Genomic DNA, 21,032 nt, shown 5'->3' with positions numbered 1-21,032 from the left:
GGGATCAAGGACTGGGAAATTGTCAGCTACATGTTTCTGAAAGAGAGATTAACTAGGTCAACAGCCCAGATCTGGGCTGGTTACATTAATAAAATGTCTATTCAACAGGTCCAAAAGATTTCACATTTTCTTTCCAGCATAAAACCTGTGTACTGTGCATGCTGTGGTGCTGGATTCTATCCTTACCCAGAAGAAATAAAAAATGAAGTTTGAAAAAGAAAATATTAATCACCAAAACTTTATATCATAATTAAAAAACATTACTAGGCAACCTACCATAAGGTTGTGTAACCTGTATGTCATGTAGTTTTGAAGATTTTTGTGTTGCCCAGGCATGCTGCCTTCAAGTGGCACTAAATCAAGTACAGTTCTGTTCTGGAAGTATCTGTCAAGCTGGCATGGCAGGCTTCTGTGCACTGTGAGTACCTAATTGGTAGTAAAAATTGGTGCTGTTTTATGAGCAGAAGTAATTTTTCTCATTATTTTTCACTGTGCATTAAACTGTCAATCTGTAGTCTTTCCTTTTCACACATCATTCCCAGTAATAAGGCTTCCGTAGGCCAAATTAAGACTCTGTTTACCTCCATCCAATTGCAATTAACAGCTGGAAACATCCTGACTCAGGGCTGACTGATCCCAGTGATATGTAGTCAATGGGGTTCTACAAAAGTAAAGGAAGGTATAACATTCTTTACTGGCTTTCATTTAGTAGTGACTGCAGTTGAGATGGAAAGGGTTCAGCTTGATGGCCTAAAGCCCAGGGGAAGCATGCAACCTCATCTCATATAAAATGTTTTCTCTGTAAATGGAATAAATGGGACAGGAAAAAGATACCCTCACAAGAATGTTTCTAAAGACATCCTTTTTGGAGTCAATCAAATTCCTTGAAAACAGTTTGAAAATAGCAGCACAGACTAACTCCATAATGGGCATCAAATCTGCTGTTGTCTGAAGCCATTAAAGCAGTCAGATCCATGGATGGATGTGACCATATCTGTTCTTATCAATGCTGCCAGCCTCCATAGAAAAGAATAAACATTAAAGTGGAGTAATATATAGTCAGTTCATTTATGCATATATACATAATCCATAGAAATGCTACTTGCAACTAATAACCATAAGATTGCCATTTGCATCTGAGAGGCGCCTAGGCAATCCATTTTAAAGGAATTTTTAAAGCTTAAAAAAAATCTAATTTACTTGAAAAGGTAGCTGCATTACAGAAGGATGAGTAAATGGAGCTTCACTTCAAAGCTCTACATCAGACATACAGGTTACCAGTGCCTCCTCTGACACAAGTGCAGTCAAAAGTCCAGTGGCATTTTCTAATGAGAAAATCTGTCTCTTTTTATCAACGGCAGTGATGAAGATGACCTTCCTCCAGCACTGGCAGCAGCAGCAGCAGCATCAACACCAGTGTCTTCAGCATCTCCTGTGTCGCAGAAAACGTGTACGCCACAAACATCGGAAGGACAAACACAGGTTTCGCCCGGTGGCAAGGTAACACACAAAGAGAGGAACTTATGTCACTTGGGAGATGATTCAGGAAGGGTAGGAGGGAGCTGTGAGTAACAGGTTTCCCTAGATGGAGTAATTCTACATTTAAGAGTAGTTTTTAATGCAGAGTTGTAGTGATATGTTGAATTTGTTGTGTAAGGAAGTATTTAGAGCCTGCTCCAAGACCCAACTAAAATCCGTAAGTTTTTCATCAGCATTAGGGGGAAGTGGATCAGGATTAATCATCTTGATTTTAAAGGTGCATAATTTTGTTGTCTGTCTTTCCTGAGTAGCCATACCTAAAAAACCATGGTGTGAAATTTTAAATCCATTTGGCAATCTGTGCTTTAAGAAGTTAAAAAACACCAACAAAAATAACCAACAAAAGTACAGAAATTAAATGGCCCTTTTTTCCAATGCTGGGTTTCTTTTTTGCCTTTAGAGTTCCACAGATGCTGGAAGCACATTTGCTTTGGAGCCGGGTGACCTCCTGATGGATTTCACAGAGGCCACACCAATGGTAAATAGTTTAAGTTTGTAACCAGGAAAATGTAAAAGTTTTCAATAATTTGTCTGCAGCTAAAACATAAGGGATACTATGCAGTGTGTTAGATAGTGCACAGAAATAAAGTAAGTTTCCTTGATATTCAGTGATCCTGAGCCTCCCTCAAACTCAGCTCAGAACCTCTGAAAATCAGCGCACATCAACAAGTGTTATGGCTGATCTTCTGAATGTGTTTATTATTGGATAAATTCTTATTTCTCCCTCCTATCTTTACACATTGCTGCACTGATTTCACAAGTTTCTTTGTCCCTTTAGCACAGATTCCTAATGTGATTATAGGTTTGCTTTCGGGAGTTGTCTGAAAAGTCATTTCTTTTCCCCATAATTTTGTTCAGACCTGACCTAATAGCCAATCCAAAGATGTGTATCTGCACTTCCGTGTTTCTTTAGCAAGGTGCTCTTCCTCACTTCAGACAGAATTGTCTATAATGTGTTGATTATTAACTTCTTTTTTTGGACGTAGACGATTTCTACTTTTGCTTAAAAGCCAGGGAGAGATGCCGGTCCCACTGAAGTCAAAAAGCCTCTTGACTTCAGTGATCTCAATGTTTCCATCTCAGATTCTCAGCAGATTTCTTCCATAATTATAATACGATCCTTAACAACCTCCAAGTCATCCTGCATTGCAAATAACTCTAATGCCAGATAGCTCCTCTGCTGTCCAAAGGCATTTTTGCTGTCTTCTAGAAACCACAGATAAAACATATAAAAACTTGGCAAGGACAGCCCCACACTTCGGGCATAAATGTTTTTGTAGTAAGGTAATTCTGTCCTGGGCCTTGGTTTCGCTACATGGTTAGGTCCTAGTTTACAGTATGGGAAAGGTGCTGTGGGGTTGTGCCTTTTGCTTCAGAGACAGTGTTGTAGTTGTTGTAAGTAACTGCCTGTGTCCTGTTACCACTGGATGAGAGCTGTGGGGCTTGACAAGACACAGGCAGACTGAAACCAAAACTACCGGAAAGGAAGTTGTAGCGAGGTAGGTATCGGTCTCTTCCCAAGTCAGAAGTGACAAGGACAAGAAGAAACGACCTCAAATTACTCCTTAAATTGCACATTAGTAATGATTTGTTCACTGAAAGGGTTGTAAAGCATTGGCACAGGCTGCCCGGGGAAGTGGTTGAGTCGACAGCCCTGGAGGTATTTAAAAGGCTTGTGGATGTTGCACTGAGGGACATGGTTTAAGGGGGGACTTGGCAGTGCTGGGTTAGGGTTGGGCTTGGTGATCTGAAGGGCTTTTTCCAATATAAGTGATTCCATGATTCTGTCTAGGTTAGATTATCCTTCTTTATATTAGTAATACATTTGTGGCTAAATTGTAGTTATCTGTTGGAGTTTACAAATAGATTTCTTATTCTAAAAGACATACCATATCTTACTGTGTTAATCAGAATTTAAAAAAATGAGTCATGGAGACTTCAGCAACTGACTGCTCTAGATAACACAGGTTTGGTTCGGTTTTTCTTTTTTCCATTTAACAGAAGTTACAGCATTACACACTTTTTCCTTTTCCAGCTGAAGATACAGGCTTTTTGCCCTAAGTATTTTACCAAATCATGCTTTCCCCTTCCCCTACCCCACCACCCACTGACATAATTTATCACACTGTATGTTCATAAACTAACCTTCCACTGACTTTCTTGGTTTTAATATTTTGGAGAGCAGAAACTGCCCAGCATCAATCAACCCATTTTGTTTTGTTTAACATCTATAAAGGTCAGCTTGTTCTCTACAGAGCAGGTATTGTTTACAGACCTTTCTCTGCAGTTTCACTGACTACAGGCTGCTCTCAGCTGAGGTTTGAATGAAAAGTTTACTCTTCAGGGAGAGAGGCTCCAAGCAAAGGCAAGCTAAGGACAAATGAGTAGCTTTGAGACAGTCTGATTATTTAATAGTTCTGTTGTGATAGAATGTGCTGTCTGTTATTTGAGGGTCAAAGTCATGTGCGGCTTAGCATTGTGTTACTGTCAAGTCTGTGGTCATGTGCTGGTTTTGCATGCTGTGGCCTGGCCCTTGGGAATTTGTTTATTAATTGCACCCATTTGATTCACATTCAGTGACAGGTACAGTATCTGAAGTCGTCATCCATGTTGTCTTATTTGGGGTATTTGCCCAAATAAGAGGTGATAGAGATGGAAATTCAGGTTACTGTGTAGTCAAGGGTTTTCTGAAGAGGGTTATTCTCTTGTCTTTGATGTTTGGACTAGAAAGACTTAGGGACCTAAATTGGTCATCCAAAATTAGGTTTTGTAATTTATTTTGGTCATGATATATGCTGCTAAACTTCCCCAGTTCACTGGAGAGCTGTTAATTTGAGGCAGCTTTAGATATCCTCCCTTCTTTTCTGTAGCATGACTGGTAGAGAGTGATTAATAGTCACTGACTGAGCTGCATGATCTTCGTTGTTCAGTGTCTAACCATTGATGCTTCTGGATGACCTTGGGTTTTATCCATGTTTTGCTGCTGTTGCCAGCAAAACAGTGGAAGATACCAAATACAGTGGAATACATGCTGAGAATTACGCTTAGAAGTGGAGCTCAGAAAACCAAATTAACTTATAAAAATGTAAGGATTACTGAATGGAGTGGATTAATAGAAATCATCAAGGCTGCCATGCAGGGATGAGAGCAATCAAATTTGTCTACTCGGTCAGGCTGGAGGAGATATTGTGATATATACAAGAACCAGCTGAGCTCTAATGGTCACTTAGTCATCAATACTTAGGCTGCCAGTAACAGCAGGGCAATTATGAGGCAGACTGATTTCAGGAAATCATTTTGCAAGAGAAATAATGTACATTTACTAATGCAGATTGCCTAGAGGGAAAGGTATCCTTTTGTGCTCTGCAGTCCTCAAACCCTGTGGTTTATGCACACTTCTAGTCATTTTTCAATTAGATCCTACAATTAATTGACTACAACATATTACTTGTCCTTAAAATCATTATAACATGAGCAGAAGAAAATCTTTATCTTTTTTTAGCACTCTATTGTGACTTTTAGCACCGTATGCTTATAGCTTGTACGTAACAAGATTCAATCCCTCCTGCTTTTGTGTTTCAGAAAAAGCAAATGGATTTAAAAAAATGCAGCATCATATATGAAGAATTATATTATCACATTAGGAGCATCCTTAATGAAAAATATTAGAATAAGTTTTGCCAGTGTAGTAGGCTCTTTCTGCCACCAGCCTCTCTCTCCTCCTGCACTCCCTCCTCGTGTTTCTAGCTTTTATGGAACTGGAAATCAAAGCCTGAGCTTTCAGCTGTTCTGTTGCACCTTATAATCGGTGTGATTTCTGACATATGTATGGACGCAGAGCTTTCTTGCTTAGTTACAGAAAGCTCAGTCTTAAGACCCTGAATGAATGTAACAGCTGCTACACTGCTCTGACAGTACCTCCTCAAACGAGACAGAAAGCCAGTGTGTACAAACTTCAGTTTGACCTAATGGAGTAGGACAAAAGAAATAAGAAAGAAGAGGTTTACATACAACATGGAGCTATTCCTAAACTTAGACTAAGGTTTATAATGCAAGGTGGATGGGCTAGGACTATGTCATGATCACATCTACAGAGGTATCAGGGAGCAGTAATTTACAGTTGGCTATGTACTTTCAAACTATAGGTTATCTCATGCTGTATCAAGTGAATAATTTTCTAGAGCTTCACCTGCCATCTATTGGCCGAAAACAGAAAGTAGAAAATTACTTGCCTATTTAAAGCTTGAGATACAACATTTAAAATGTGTCAATTACCAGTGTGATAGTTTAAAAATGAAAAAATAAATGCTTTCAGTGTAATGCAAAATAGTTTTATTTAGGATGAGTTGGAAACAAGTATTTCTATTTTAGTGATAGTATTACTATGCAATCCTGTTCATTCAAAGTGATCTCATTGTGTCTGAAAGAGTACAGAACCTGATGCACTAGCACCTACTATTTTGGAAATAAAGTGAAGGTAACCAGTTCTAAAGTGACTCAGCTCAGGTAGAAACTGGGAGAAATTTTTATATCTTGATGGAGGTGATAAAACATCCTTGCAAACTCTCAGTAGATAGTGAGCAAGAGGTAGTGAATAGGGCAAAATAAGTAAAGTATCTTTTGATTCCACTCCCCTTTAATGTTTGTTCTATTAATAAAGAAGAGTTATTTTGATTTTTAGTTGCTAAATTTTTGTGGCAATTTTGCAAGGTTGCAATGAGCCAAATAACAGAGTGGGAAATGAGTTCAGTACTTCTTGCCTTCATTTTAAAGAACTTTTCACTTTCTGTGTAAAGCAATTTTTCAGTGGAAGACAAGCAAACATATCAAACTCTAATACCCCCATAACCAGTCCTTTTAGCATTGAATTCTAAACAAAAGTGGCTATAATGTAATTCAAGACTGATATTTGATAAGAACATTAGCATGTATCTACTATCTGACTGGCTGAAAGTATAGATCAAGTATCTCTGCATGCCCCCAAGGTCTTTAAAACAGCTCAGTCAGACACAAATTTATCAATGCTTTACTTATGGTGAACTAAATACTGAAGAAAAAAAAGGACTCATGAAGATTGGGTCGTATAGTTCAGAATTAGAAGCTTTCTACTTTTACATCTTTATATCATCAACAACAACAACAACAAAAAGATTTCTTAGTATAAGATGAATTGCATGCAATAACCGTGCAATGGATTCAAAGGGGAATATTAAAAAAATTCTGTTTTCCAAGCCAGCTTCTCAATCAATAGTATTTGTAATGGCCAATTATGAGCAAAAGAATTTGCAAAAAGAAGCAGTTTGTCTGTTACACATAGAAATAAGAAGTAAAAGCAGCAAGCAGTATATCAAATGCATATTTATTCCCAGTTTCGAGTTCATGCCCTTTAACTCCATATTAAACTAAGAAAAAACAAAGAATAGCAATTGCTAAAGCAAACAACTTCAATACAAGAAACTTAGAGCAATAGCCGATAAATCTAGTTCCATGTGAACTCAAGGAATACTCTAAATCTACTCATACTGCAAAGCACCATTCTTTTCTGCTGCAAGAAAAGGGCATCAGCTGGATGAGAACACATTGCAAAGGGGTGCACTGTAAGGCTCAGTCAAACTGAGGACGAGACATTTGGCTGGGGATTTGCAGGAAGTGCTTGGGGGCCCATGCTGTGTAAGGCTCCTGGGAGCAGACAGCTTGCATCAAGCAAATGCAGGTTACCTGAGCATCATTTAGATTATATAAAGCACTATATTTATGTATTTTATATATAAATATAGTTTAATATATTTATTAAACTAGGGATGGGACTTAGAGCATTTTAAAACAATCACAGTCATTGGGCAACCAGATAAATGGGTGAATACATAAAGCATTATAAATAGGACTTGTGACTAATATGTAGCTCTGCAAAGTACAGGGCTTTATTGGTGGATGCCAGTTTCATAAGCAGTCTGTTGAATTACTAACATGCAAGATAACTGAGTGTCAGCCTCAGAGACAGCCCCTTGAATCTTAGTTTAAAATTCACTGAAACTCTTTGACTGCTACTTAGCTATTTAGGGATTTGATCCCAGTCATCCATTTTAGAAGTAGCCAGTGAAGAAACAAAATGGGAGAATGCTAAAAGATGACCTGTAAGCTTCTACATTTACTTGTTATTTTTCCTCTGTTTTAAGTTATTTAAATTCATTGGCTCAATATATTTTTCCCCATTATCTGTATGCTGAGCAGAACAAGCTGGTGCACTCTGTAGATATATGACAGATGATTCAACACTTCTCTATTTCTTTAACTAATTGAAAGTGAATTCTCCAAAAAATAAAATGATCCACAAAGTGAAATCCATTGCTGACTTTGCACCTGTGGACCCTGTGATAAACTGGATATGATGTGTATACGAGCAAGAAAAGTGTCCAAAAACAGGGGAATGTGTTAAATGGAAAAAGTTCAGGCGTGTATCATCTAATTCAGTGCTTTTAAATAATCAATGGTCCACTGGCTAACATTTTATAAAACTTGAGATGAAAGTAAGGTGCAATGTCAGAAGATAGTTTGGATCAAGAGGGCATAAGCTTTTCCCTGGAGAGGTGATAAATTCTGCCACACACAATTATTTTTTATCACCTCGTGCTTTTTAAGCTGCTGTCCTAACCACCCTCTGGCATTCCAGTTGACTGCTTTACGTTCATAGAAGTTATAAAATGTGCAAATGCCTATCAGTAAATCTGGTTTCTGCCAGATCATGCAAGCAGAGCTGGTCCTGGAACTTAAGACTTTGGCTGGACTCCATAGCAGGCCTGAGCAGATGGGATCTCATTTGAGAAGATATTTACACCAGTAGAGTGGAGGATCTTCTACCACCTGTGTGCCTGCAGAAAGACAGAATCAGAAAAGTGCTCTGTAGCTAAAGTCTGTGAGATTGTTGCACAGTGGTGGGATGTTTGCTGTGCCTGTATGATGGGTGGGTCAGTGGCCATTTTCACACTTGCCTATGAAGCTGGAGGACTGAAGTTGTGCTGTTACAGCTGCACATGAAGATCTTTCTGTAAATGGGTGCTGGATGGTTTAATCTGTCCCAGCTTCCTTAGTGGGGCTGTGGCTGAACACTAACCCTACAAACAAAATTACTTAGCTTTAGGTCAAATCATCCATGAAACCCTGTAGTTTCACAGATGGCTCTCCTGAGAACTGTAAGAGTGATAAAGTACATTTGCACGCAGCGCAGTTTCTGGAGAACTACTCCAAAAGGAAGTACTGTGGCTGAAGATTGTTGAAATTACTTTAAAGTTTGATCAGTTTATGGGAGGGGTTATAGGATGTGCTTGACTGCAGTAATGGCAACTTGAGGCCAACTGACAGGCAAGGTCCCAGGGTGTCTGCTCCCTGATGATGAAGAGCATCTGCCAAACACCACGGACAGGGCACTGCAAGACTGTCTGTGGGCTTCTCCTTTTATGCAATTAGTGCACTAATCATTTTTAGTCCAGAGCTTTTCTCAATGCCTCTGAAGTGATATAGATTGCCACCACTTCAGCACTGTTTAGGAAGGCCAGAAAACTTGAGGGTCATGAATATTATTGAAGCTTAAAAAAAAAAAAGAAAAATAAGAAGAAAACTACCTGAAATCCCTTTCCCCTGCCTCCTCATTAAAAAAAAAGTGATCATTCCATGGCATTTGCAGCTTTCTCTTTTGCTTGAAATCAACATCAGAGTAAGTGAAAGGAATCAAGTAAATGCAAGCCAACAGATTTTAAACCAGATGACATCTACCTCCTACAGCAAGTACAGAAGGCAAATCTTTAGTAAATATTTTATAACCTGTATATTGTTGTAAATCAGGTCTGATATGTTCAATCATACTTTTGGTCAGTGTCTTTTTTATTTCGGATTATTGCTTTACTTTTCAAGCAAATGTGTTTCATGTTTGGAGCAGGAGAGAGCAGGTGTAAAGTCTGCCTATGAAAAATAAAAGTGAACAATAGATAGACAGGGCTTTTCAGACACAGAGCATAAAGCATCAACTTTTTTTACTGGCTGAGTCTCCTCTTCCACTCTACAGTGATTGGTGTGATAGAAAAATGCTCAGCTTCTGTGCAAAGACTGAAACCAGGTATATCTTTTTACATTTGCTCTCAATGAGACAAGTATAATGATGAAGCTATTACGGCACAAAGACTTTTGATAAAGGCATGTTGATCACCTTTCTTTTGGCCTGAGAAATACATTATTCCTTTTGTCTCAGCAGCTGTGAAGTTCCTAATCTCTCTTCCTCACTGTGATTAGTGACAATTGCATTTAGACTCCAGTGAGTAACTATTGTGTGTTTGTTTTCTTTCAAGCCATCTAATGAATTGATATATGTGTAATGCTAATTCACATTTTTCCAGTGTGATAGCAAGTGTGATGCTAACAGCTTGGCTGTTCTGTGGAATTTCAATTGAATGTCTCCAAGCTTCAGCAGAAAATGGGAACATCTGCTTTCTGAACTGTTTTTTGACTGGCTGGGTGACTCAACTTGTAAAACCACCAAAAAAAAAATCAAATAAACTTTCTTTTTTATTTGCCATGCAATTGAATAATCAGAACTGATATGAAATATTTTTTCTTCTTTGATTAAAGTAAAAACTGGTTGTCTGCATCTTCCTTTGAAAATCCTGTATTTTGGAAAATATCCTGAACCAAATGTCAGAGAGTAGTAAGAAGGGTAGATAGAAAGATCAGGCTAATTTGAAATGAAATAGTAGTTCATTTTCAAGTAATGTTTGGTTAGTTTCAATGAACTCATATTTCCAACCAAAATGTCATTTCTGAATTAGGCACTAAAAACTGCTCTGACAAAGTGCTGATTGAAACCTTCAAAATTTTTTTTTTTAAGTATAGAGAAAATTGAGTCAGCACCATTTCTTTTATAACATATTCCATTTGAATAAATAGTCATTTTCTGGTGAGAATTCCTAAGCAGTAGCAGTCCTTTTTGATGAACCACAAGTGGTACCTAAGTGACCAGAGATTTTCTCTTGTGGCCTATCTTCTGATCTACCCTCTGCTTTTTCTGTTATTCACAACAGTGGGTAAATTCTCTACTGAAGCATAATATATATTTAATTTTCTTCAGTCTATCTACTAGCAAGCAAAACTGAAACAGAAGCACATTCATTGACATGTGAGATTTACATCCAGACAGATCTTTTGCTATGACTTTATACAGAGCCTAGTACAAGGCAATAGTAGAATAACCAGTAAGTCAAACTGATAAAATCAAAGTTTGCATAAACCTCAGCACAGCTATGGTAATTCCACAGTTCTGTGCCTTGTCCCAGGCATTGCATACCATAGAAGAAAATTGTAATTCAATTGTGGAAGAAAGAAAACAGGACTTCTCTAATTCTAGCTTGTTAACTATCATGGTAACTGTATTGCAAACCTATGAACTCAGTAGGAAGGGTTCCCTTCTGTTCATTATCCCTTATATCACCCTTTGAAAAACAAAATTTTAAACTGTTTTGAGCTGAGGAAGAAAAATTCTACAGAGGTCATTATTCTATACAACCATTTGGAGCCTGATTAATAGAAAGCAGTTCTTGCATACTTCTCTGAATTATTCATTGGAACTTGTCCATAAAACCATCACTATGGAAGAATTGTGGATTTGTGGCTTGCTTTATGGTATGGCATTCCTCATTTTCAGCAAATCAAGACAAAAAGCCCCTACTCTCTAGGAGGCACAGCTGGTGAGGTCAGGAAAGTGAATCTCTCTAAAACTCATTCAGCAAGTTAATGTCATTTATTGGTCCTTTGCCAGAAGGTTGACTAGAATCTTGCAAGTGCTCCAGTGCTGTGGAATGTCACCTGGCCTCTTCCGGCAAAGTGCCAGATATTGCCAGGACGGATTTTGATGAAGGAGCTGTCCCTGCCAACTGGCACGCACACCAAGCCATATGCACATGCTCTGCTGAGAGCCCTGCTGGCAGTACTGGAGATGGGAAGTCATGTGCCAAGCCCAGTGGGCTTCTGACCACCTGAATTTGTGGATGATTTGGCACTCATTACCTGCTGCATCCGAGTTGAGCAAACTGTCAAAATTTATAATGATGAAGCTCAAGTGCTCACATCCAGATAGATTCCATGTGTTTGCATCAGTGGCTGAGCTGCCCAGACTTCAGACAAAGCTTGTTCTCTTCAAAAGATCTGTGGTCAGGAGACCGCATGTTTGTGTGTGCCTCTAAAGCAATTTTGGCCTCCAGATCTCTCCTGTCTTGCTGCTACTGGTTTGGAGAAAGGGTTGAAGAAACTGTGCTTTCTCTTTTTTTCCTCACCAAGAGCAGGGGTGGTGAGGCAGTGTGGATAAAGGCTTTTCTTCACATCTGTAGTGTGGCTGAAGTTGGGCATATTCCTGCACCAAGAACAGTTAGTTCCCAAGCTCATAGAGAGCACACTGAAAAAGCAGCAGGCATAGGATTGGAAAAGAAACCCCCAAACCAAACCAAAAACCAAAACCCAACAACAAATCAGAACAACACCCTGCTCTTACCCTCCCCCAAGAAAAGAGAGTATCCTGGGTCTTAGCCTGCAGCTATCCCAGGGCTCTTGGGAAGACATTTAAAAGTAAACGCTGTAAGCCCCCTCACTGTCCCCCAGTTATGAAGGTGACTGGACCAGTTTTGGCTCCTTTTACATTTTAGAAGACTTCAGGGTTTTTCTGAATTGAAAGAGTTACTATAATCTTCCCAGGGACCACAGCATCAGCAGAGGTTGCCAGACACAGTGTTTTGGCCTCCTCCAGCACCACATGGTGCTGGGAAGGGATCTTTGAGGCAGTGGTGTTGGAAACATGCCTCACAGCTAATCTCCAGCTTCCAGTTTGACTTGCCTGTGAGCTCCTGTTGGGATGGGCAGGAAGTTGGTGACTGAGGCTCAGGATCTGCCTAGGACATTTTATTCACAGTGTAGCTCTTCCCTTGAAGAGATACCACAAGCAGACCTCCGAGGTAAGGACTGTCATTGTTTGGCCTGTCTCCCATTTCCCTTTTACTTTTCCTGTTCCCTGCAATATTATAATCTTCAGCTGCCTTCACAGAGATGTCTTTAATAACAGATCCTCTGAATCTTTTGCTCAATAAACAAATTATGGGGAAGCAGAGCTCTGCTCAAATGATAGAACAGACTTCTGGCACTGAAACTGCTGTCATTCCCGGGCCAAGCAGAAGAGTTCTGTACTTGTGCTCTTGGTTCAAAGGAACTGTTTCTTTTGTAATTAAGCATGGGCAAAAGTGAGTTATGTGCTGATAGCCCTAATTGATCTGGATTATCCCTTGGCTGGGACTAATCTCTTTAGCCAAGGGGCATACCTGAGTGCAGTGACTCAGACTGGGAGACTGGCTCTTGGGGTAACATCCCACAGACTCAGAGGCATCCGATGTGTTTCATGGCACTGAATTGCCAAAATATTACAATTCAGGTGTTTAAATCTGTAAAGATATATGCCTAATGAGCTCTTGTGTTTGAACACAACTAGATTTTACTTGCAGTCAAGACAGAATCTTTGTGTTTATTTAATGCTTGATGGCTGGCAATATGAGTGATTCATTATCAAGGGTGTGAGATTATGAATAAATAGGTTTTTATTTATAACATTTATCACAAAAGATTTGCTAGATATGGGATTGAATTTGTTCATGCACGAATCTTAAACTGAGCAAAACCTTGTTCCTTATAGACTTCCAGCTTCTACTCCAGTTGGTCTTATTGATAGGATCAAATAGTTTTGTATCCACTACCTTTAAAGAAGCAATGCTCTGCTTTCTTAATGCATGTTGGAAAAGGTGACATATTATGATGGGAAATTATTATTGTCTTATAGAAGCTTAGTTCAGAGTAGACTTTTAGAGTAGTGAGACAACTGCAGCACAGCACAGCAGTCAGCACTCTTATGTGTACTTGAGATCAAAATTCGTGAGAGGTCGCCAAAATTTGTAGGCATGTGCATAGATTAAGGCTGCAGTAGTCCCTGGGGCTGGTCACATGCTGAAGTTGAAAATACACTCAAGCGTCCTTCTGTATAGATCTATAAATAGTGCACCAGTTTGTAATTTTAACGCTTTTTCTGCAGCTCCACTGACTTTATTCTACCTGTGCTATTCTTTTCCTTTATAATAATGAACTGTATAAACTCCTGGGGATTTTGCCAGAGCTCAATAGCTCAGAAAAATGGGGCAGAAAATTAGTGCAAAGTATTTCTTACTATCCTGACAGTCAAGGAGACTGTGATGGGTTGAGTTTCTGGACACTTAAGGATTTTCAGCCAGCTTTTCCTCTTACACAAGTATAGGTTGATTACAGTAGAGAGACAAACTGTTTGTGTTGGACTGAGGACAAGTAGTACACTGTTTGTGCCAATCTATCATAACTTTTCAAGAGAGGAATGTGATCCTGAGGGTTCTAAAAAGGGCAGATGTGTTAGGTGGTTATCAATCAGCCTTTGTGGGAATGTTCCTGGGTTTGAAGTCTCCGTGTCAATAATTCATGGTGAACTAACAGTTATTGGGTGATGAGCCATCAGTGTCTATACTTAGAAATAAGCAGGTGTGGTGAGGGGTGAGTTTTTCCATCTGGTACAAAATGCATGTACAGTCTGCTTGCTGGCAGTGAAATCGAGAAGTATATGGCTTACCTGGGGCACTCTCAACTGGCAGGAATCACAACACTCATTTCCTCCTCTTCGTGTTATCCATCTTTAGTGACTTTCTTCTATGAAAACAGCCTCCATCTGCAGAGATGCCACTTGATTTTGTTGGCTGTGCACGCGGTGTAGGCACCTGCCACTGGATCACCGTTGATTTCATTGGTAAAGGCCAAGGGACAAAAGAGGTAACTTTGCATTAGTTGTCCCAGCAATTCAACTAATGCAGCAACTGTTGGAGAGCAACCATATCCAGCAGGTACCTTCTGCTTTCTGCCTGCTTCATTTCTGCATTTTAAACAAAGACCAAGCAAACACTGCAATCTTTAGTCCGCATTTTTGCCAACACACCAAGACTGTGACATCATTTTGCCGTGCCACATTTTCCTCAGGGGATGGTGACTGGGCTGACAGCCCATTCTGTAGTTATGTTTTGCTTCAGCTTGCTTCACAGCACCAGCGAAAGAGTACTGAAAATCCTGAAGACTGTGAGAGCATGGACACTGTCTCATTTTTGTCACATCTGAATTGTTCTTATTCTGTTTTCCTTCAAAGAATGTCTTCTCAAAAATATTCACGAGGCAAATTTATGTTGTAAAAATTATCCAGGACACGCATTTTCTTCCAGTGTGCTGTAGAGACACTGGACTGATTTAACAACGCTATTTCCGTCGTCCCTCATGCTCTCCCAATACCTCTGAAATCCTTTTGCTAGCAACCCATAATTACAATCCTTAGAGTGAAAATCTAGAGTACTTGATCCCTAAAGGTAGCATAAAAAAGATACTAGCACCAACAAAATTTGTAGGGCTGCCCTTGCAAATTGTTACAGCAGTTGACATGAAGATTCAGGATTATATCCAGGGCAACTTAACTACTGTGATTGTAGACCTGCTTGCAAACAGTGTGTAGTTTATACTGCAGCCACAAACTACTATGCATAAAGTATCTGTGAAATGCTAAAACTGCAGCAAAGCCAAGCTTTAGCAGAGGCTGAACCTTCTACATCTTCTACTCCCGTGAACTCCCTTGACATCTACTTGGGAGACAGAAGCACAGTCAAGGAGCCATGTAGCCACCTCCAGACAATGCCCCTCTGGGAGGAAGGATTGCACAAAGTCCCTCTAAGAGGGAGGAAAATACCTGACGGAGAGGAAAGTACAAGCAGCTCGTGAGACATCAAGAAAGCTGTGTATGCTTTATGTTGTGTTCCAGGACAGGTGGACTCAGCCTGCTGCAAGGTCCAGAGAAGGGCTGGTGTACATCAATGAGCAGAGGAATGGCAAGTTCACCATTTGAGGGGGCCCCAAGAGAACTTGTCTCATCAAAGATACTGCGGGATGAACATGGAACTTTCAAAGTGGAGCTTTTTCAGTTTGCCAGAGGGAATCGAGCAGTGGGGAGGGGGACTCTGTACTGCAGTACAGAGGTCCTGTGGAAACTCACACCAAATCAGATGAGTCAAAGACTTGGATTCACTTACGTTGGTTCTTAGGAGTCAATGAATATCCTTGGAAATATTTCCTTGAACTCCAGTCTCCACTAGTTTTTTTCAAGATGAGAAAGGGAGGTCCAAAGACCAGATGGAACTATGAGGGAGATTTTCCAGTGTTGTCTCCTCAGAGAGAGTGACAGTAGGCAGGGAGGTTCTGAACATGTAGTTCAGTTTCTTCCTCCCTGGCTTAGTGGCTTGTGCAGAAACCCATCCTCTTCAGAAACTTTGCATTTGGTGCCTCAGGGTGTTTTCAACAGTACATTTCTGCAGAAGTGCCCTCTTTAATGTGTGTAAACAAAATCTCTCTGCTGACACGGGCACCCAGATATCAATTCAAAAACTAGAAAAAATCCTACATCCCATGAAAAGAAGGTGGCCTGTGATGCAACATGTGTGGGATTTGCACCAAGTATGTTCATCGGGACATATGGTTCATCACACAGGTTTTTCCAATTGGTCAATAGTATTGCTGATTTATGCTTCTTTCCTGTTGCAAGTTTGATGAGCTGCACTGTTTTGGTCTGATTTTTGCCCTGTGCATCCTGGCAGTGATTATGCCTCCCTGTCATGCTGGTTATGATTCCACACAAGAAGGACATAAACTGGGGCTGACATAATCTGAGTGTTCGATCATTTGAGCCTGGAACTGCTCCCACTGAAAAGAATTTGTTTGTCCATGTAGGTATTTTGTGGTGAAAAATACCAGAAAATCTTTGGGTTTACATTTTCTGCCTCATTATTCATTTCAGCCACTGAAATGGTATGACAGCAGACAAGAAGTTTTACTGAAAAATTGCAGAGTCTAGAATCTTCACACTGCTTTTGGAAACTAAGCCTAATGGTTAACTGGTATTTCTAAAGTCATGTCACATGTCAGGACTGGCAAATGCTAGTGTAATGTCCTCTAGAGATTTCAGCTGACGTCCTTTTCTAGTTTGATGAGTAGAAACAAACCTCTGTGCTGTATAGATATGATGGCATTCACCTTACACCGTGTACTTTGAAATAAAGCACAACAGAATACTCCTGGCTATATGTGTATCCTGAGGGCCTTATTTATGACACCACTTTAGGTGTTAACAGCTCTGCCTCTTCTTGCTGCAATGCATGGGAGTCCAGGGAAGTGTTTGGCCTAAAGTCTGTCTGCTTCTGGTCAGTGCACAGAGTGACAGTGCCTACCCACTGAGATCACACTTTTTCACCATAATGTTACAAATGCCTCCAGTCAAGGTGCAGGGGATGGGAGTGAAGCAAAGCATCAACAGCAGAAAATATAACTGGACCTTTGTGGAAGAAAAGAAAGTTGTGCCAAGGCAGTGAATACACTATTCCAAAGGCAAGGGAACATATCCAAATTAAGCCCACTTCTCCCAAAAGTAGTATTTTTTTGCCAGAATAAGGACATTTGTAACGTTCCCTTCTGATAGAAATACCAAATTTTACTGATTTTATATCAATTAACTTGACAGAAATACTCTTTCTTTATGTCCCTCCACTTCCATTTGCTTTTATGAGAAAGTTACACTTTTTTCTCCTAACTCATCTAAAAGGTGTTTCAGGAAAGTGCAATTGTTTTTACAGAGATTTTAAATTTCATCCAGAAGAACTCTTTGCACAAATGTAAAGAAAAGGGGAAGGTTCTTGTCCATTTGTCCTTTTTTTTTTCCTTTAGCCTTCTTTATTCTCCCTCGTAATCTAAACAAGGAAAATCAGTGTTGTTAATTCTTTCTGGTTGTGCCAAAGATGCCTCAAAAATATATTACCCCAATGGAGAGCTAATAATGCAAAAAGAATCTTTGAGTACTGCTAGGAAATTATCCACAGAGGAATAAATTTTTTCTCGTTTTCCCACAAAATCAATATTACTGTTATACCTGACTGATTTTCAGATTTTTCACCCTAAAGCTTACTCAACCATTGGACTTCTCCTGAGACTATGCCGATTCCTTCTTTATTATTCTTTTCTTTTTTTTTTTTTTTTTTTTTTTTTTATGACAGTCAACTGTTCTTTTAAGCTTAGTAAATTCTCAACTTGCCAAGCTAAATATTCCAGACAAGGAGCTGCTTGTCCAAAGTAATTCTGTTGTGGTAATGCACCCTGACCTTTCAAGCAAGGGGCATTTCAGGTTATGCAACAAGCATGTGAGATGCTGCTGGAATGCCAAACTTCTTCACTCCCCTTTCATGCCATGCCCCTGCAACCTGACAGTTACTCGTGGGGGCTGCCTTAAAGGTTGTTTTATGGCTGTGACTTTGGCAGCAAGACTGTTGGCACTCCTGCAGAGAGAGCAAGCGTGCTTGAAATAAAGTTTTGTACTTAAAAGCCTGTCTGTGCTGTTAAGGAGAGCACAGCTCTAACCTCTTGTTGCTCATGGTATTTTTGTAGCCCCTGTGACACCAGTCAGTCCCTTTTGGTCCTGTAGAAGAGCCTGACTGTTCCAGAAAATGCCCATCTAAGCAATGTGGATGTGCTTGCTGCTCCATCTGCCATGACAGGAATTGTGCCGAGCATTAAACTTCGAAGATGTTACTTGTTTTGTTTCATACCAAAGCAGACAGCAAACCTCACTCTGGTCTATATGCAATCCACACACTGGCAGCTACTGTGTTTTACTTCTCTGAGCAGCTAGAGTTCCCCTTCATGAGACTGATCTGCCCATGGAACTGCCCATCTCCTCTTCCCCCTTCCTTTTCCCTTCGTGTGTGCCATCCCAGGAAAACCCTGGAAGTTGCTGAAGGTCTCCAGAGGCTGAAGGAACTGCAGCTTTGAAGTAGGTGATAGAGTTGGCTCTGCCCTTCTTCCTTTCTCAGTTCCCAGGTGGCATCTTTCAACTGGTGCTGTCACAGCAGGAAGAAGAAAGCACCCTGGGAAATTTACGGGTCTGCTTCTGCCATGTGAGTTAGGAGATATTTAAAGGTATGATATGTCTTCCTACTAGGGCAGAGAGAGAGGCTGTGAGGGGAAGGCATAGCATTTAGGTTCTGGTCAGGGAGTTGTTTTGCTTTCTGAGCTGCTCTGAGATTTTTGACTTTGTGCAATATACTCAACTGCAGTGCAAGGGTAAGGAAGAGACTCACCCATCTGCTTTCCTTGTGTGCTGGGGTGGGAATCACAGGGTTTTCTTCCCCCTTGCAGGTGCTGGCAACTGCTACTGCTGGTCATGGTGAACATGCAGGACAGTTAGGTCAAAGTAGGTGAAGTATATTCCTGACTGAAAAGACCTTTGAAATTTCCAAATCAGGTTTCACATAAACCAATTTTTTAAGTGATGCTTTCCACACTGCTGTCTCCCCATCCTGCATATCCTCTGTCTGAACAATATTCTTGAATATATGGGATTTTTTTCTGCTATTGTGTGGATGAGGATGTACCAGCTTCCTACTCTGAAGAGCCAAGCCATTAATAGTTGAGAGCTTCTTGCCGATGCTGAAGAGGCAACAACAGTGTTGTCTCTCTGCCTTGCCTATGGAAGCTGGCAGCAACAATCTTATCAAGGCCAAAACAATAAACTCTGTTGTGCTTTTTGAGTAACAGCGGCCTGTTCTCAGTGGCTGACTCCTGTTATGTGCCTCTGCTCCCAAGTCCCTGTGGACTCTCAAGCATTCTGCATAATTTCTCTTTCCTGCATTCACTAACTGTGTTTCATTTCCTTAATGAGACTAACTGGCAAAATTAGAGAGATTTTAGCTGTGGGATATCAAACTCATACTGCACACGAGCAGCCAGCTTCCCATCCCTGTTTGGCTCAATGATTGTGTTTGTAACTGAGTACACTTGTACTTTGTACTGTAACATCATATTATATACCCTTCATAACCTGAGAATGTCAGCCTGGGCTCATGGGTATGTGCTGTCTCTCAGAAGAGTGAGACATGCTACACCTGTCCAGATTTGGCTCTGGGTATAATGTAACATAACAAACCAGTGAGGAGCTATTGTGTCAGTCCAGTGAGTTAGGTTCAATCAGCAATAAAGCAGACATAAATACACTTTGCTAACAGACATGAATATAGGACTGTAAAAGGACTGTGAAATTTCCTTTAATAAGTTTGCATAGAAAATTGTGATTTGAAATAATTTCTCCTTTGCAGAGTTAGCTCATTTACGCCTGTGTAATTGATTTACAAACACCTTTATTCTGTTAAAAAGTTATTTACATGCTTGACTGTATCTTTGCTATCCATACTCCTCATGTGTAAGAAGCCTGACAATTAATGCTAAGCTGAATTCCACATGTTTGCAGAAGCAAGCCCACAGATAGCTGTTAATTTCCCTTGGTACTCTTATAAGCCATTATGTTACTGCTATTTTATTTGCAAAATAAACACTGTACATTTACTTAATTATATTTGATGTCATAATTCCAGGTTTTTCTTTGGCCTACAGGGACTCAGGGCCCTCAGGGTAGCTTTCCTTATTATTAAACAACAGTTGCGTAGCTGTAGTTTGTAAATTATGATTGGAGACATGCATAACAAACCAATGCACAGCAGTTCCTGTAATAAAGTGAAAAACACACCTTTACAGTGAAAAATATGATTTTCCAAAGGGAAAGCATGAAGTGCAGTTCAAAACTCATATGTTTATCTGCTATTTTGTCCTCTCCGAATGAATGAATAATGTCTGCATTCTAAAAAGGAAAATAATGAGAAACAGCATTCACAATGAAGTGGGACAGAGATTGTTGTTGCTTTTGATATATTTTTAATTTCAGCTGATGTTTGAAACTACTTTAAAGGCAGAAGTGACTTCCAGCAGGGTCTGGTCACACCAGTGACTATCCTCATGGACCAAGCCCTCTCGGCAGATGGATGTGTTGGTCTCTCTCCTCTTTGTCTCCATGCACTTTTCAAAAAACCTCCAAGGGTCATCCTTTATCCACAGCCTTCCTCTCAACACAGGGCCTTGTAGCTGCCTGAAACAAACAGCTGTCCCCGTGGTTTTTTAATATATGATTTCCTTTTGATCCCATCTTGTGTGATTGTTTGTCTTTGGCAGCAACTGTGTAAGTGAGAATTTGGAATTCTAAAATATTTAAAGCACAAGTTCTTTAGACAAAGTTCCTGCACAACAAAATTTGCTCCTGCACTTCATATTGCATATCTTAAAATGTAGTGCTGGCTGAAGGAAGGAATAATAATAATTCTGGTGACAGAATTGGAAGATACATTGTATGCAACCAGCTCTGTATTTGCTCAACAGATTTAATTACATGGTAAAATTAATTTATCAAGTTTTCATATTTATGCTTTGACTATTCATCATCAGGTTTCTGTGTGCATTTTTGGAGGGGTCTTTTTTGGGTCTGGTCCAAGCAC

General features: G+C 39.9%; 1 protein-coding gene across 1 annotated transcript in view; it reads left to right on the top strand.

Annotated features, from left to right (window-relative positions):
- EPB41L4B (erythrocyte membrane protein band 4.1 like 4B) overlaps nt 1–21,032 on the top strand; it is a 172,003-nt gene that overhangs the window by 140,441 nt on the left and 10,530 nt on the right. Inside the window, exons 22-23 of the mRNA XM_017739074.1 lie at nt 1,362–1,500; nt 1,940–2,017. Coding sequence (XP_017594563.1) covers nt 1,362–1,500; nt 1,940–2,017 — 217 coding nt within the window. The remainder of the gene's footprint in view (nt 1–1,361; nt 1,501–1,939; nt 2,018–21,032) is intronic.

The sequence above is a fragment of the Corvus brachyrhynchos genome, unplaced genomic scaffold (genome assembly GCF_000691975.1).
Source record: "Corvus brachyrhynchos isolate BGI_N302 unplaced genomic scaffold, ASM69197v1 scaffold7, whole genome shotgun sequence".
NCBI lineage: Eukaryota > Metazoa > Chordata > Aves > Passeriformes > Corvidae > Corvus > Corvus brachyrhynchos.
Note: the sequence above shows the minus strand (reverse complement) of the source record. Positions and strands in the feature narration are given on the sequence as shown.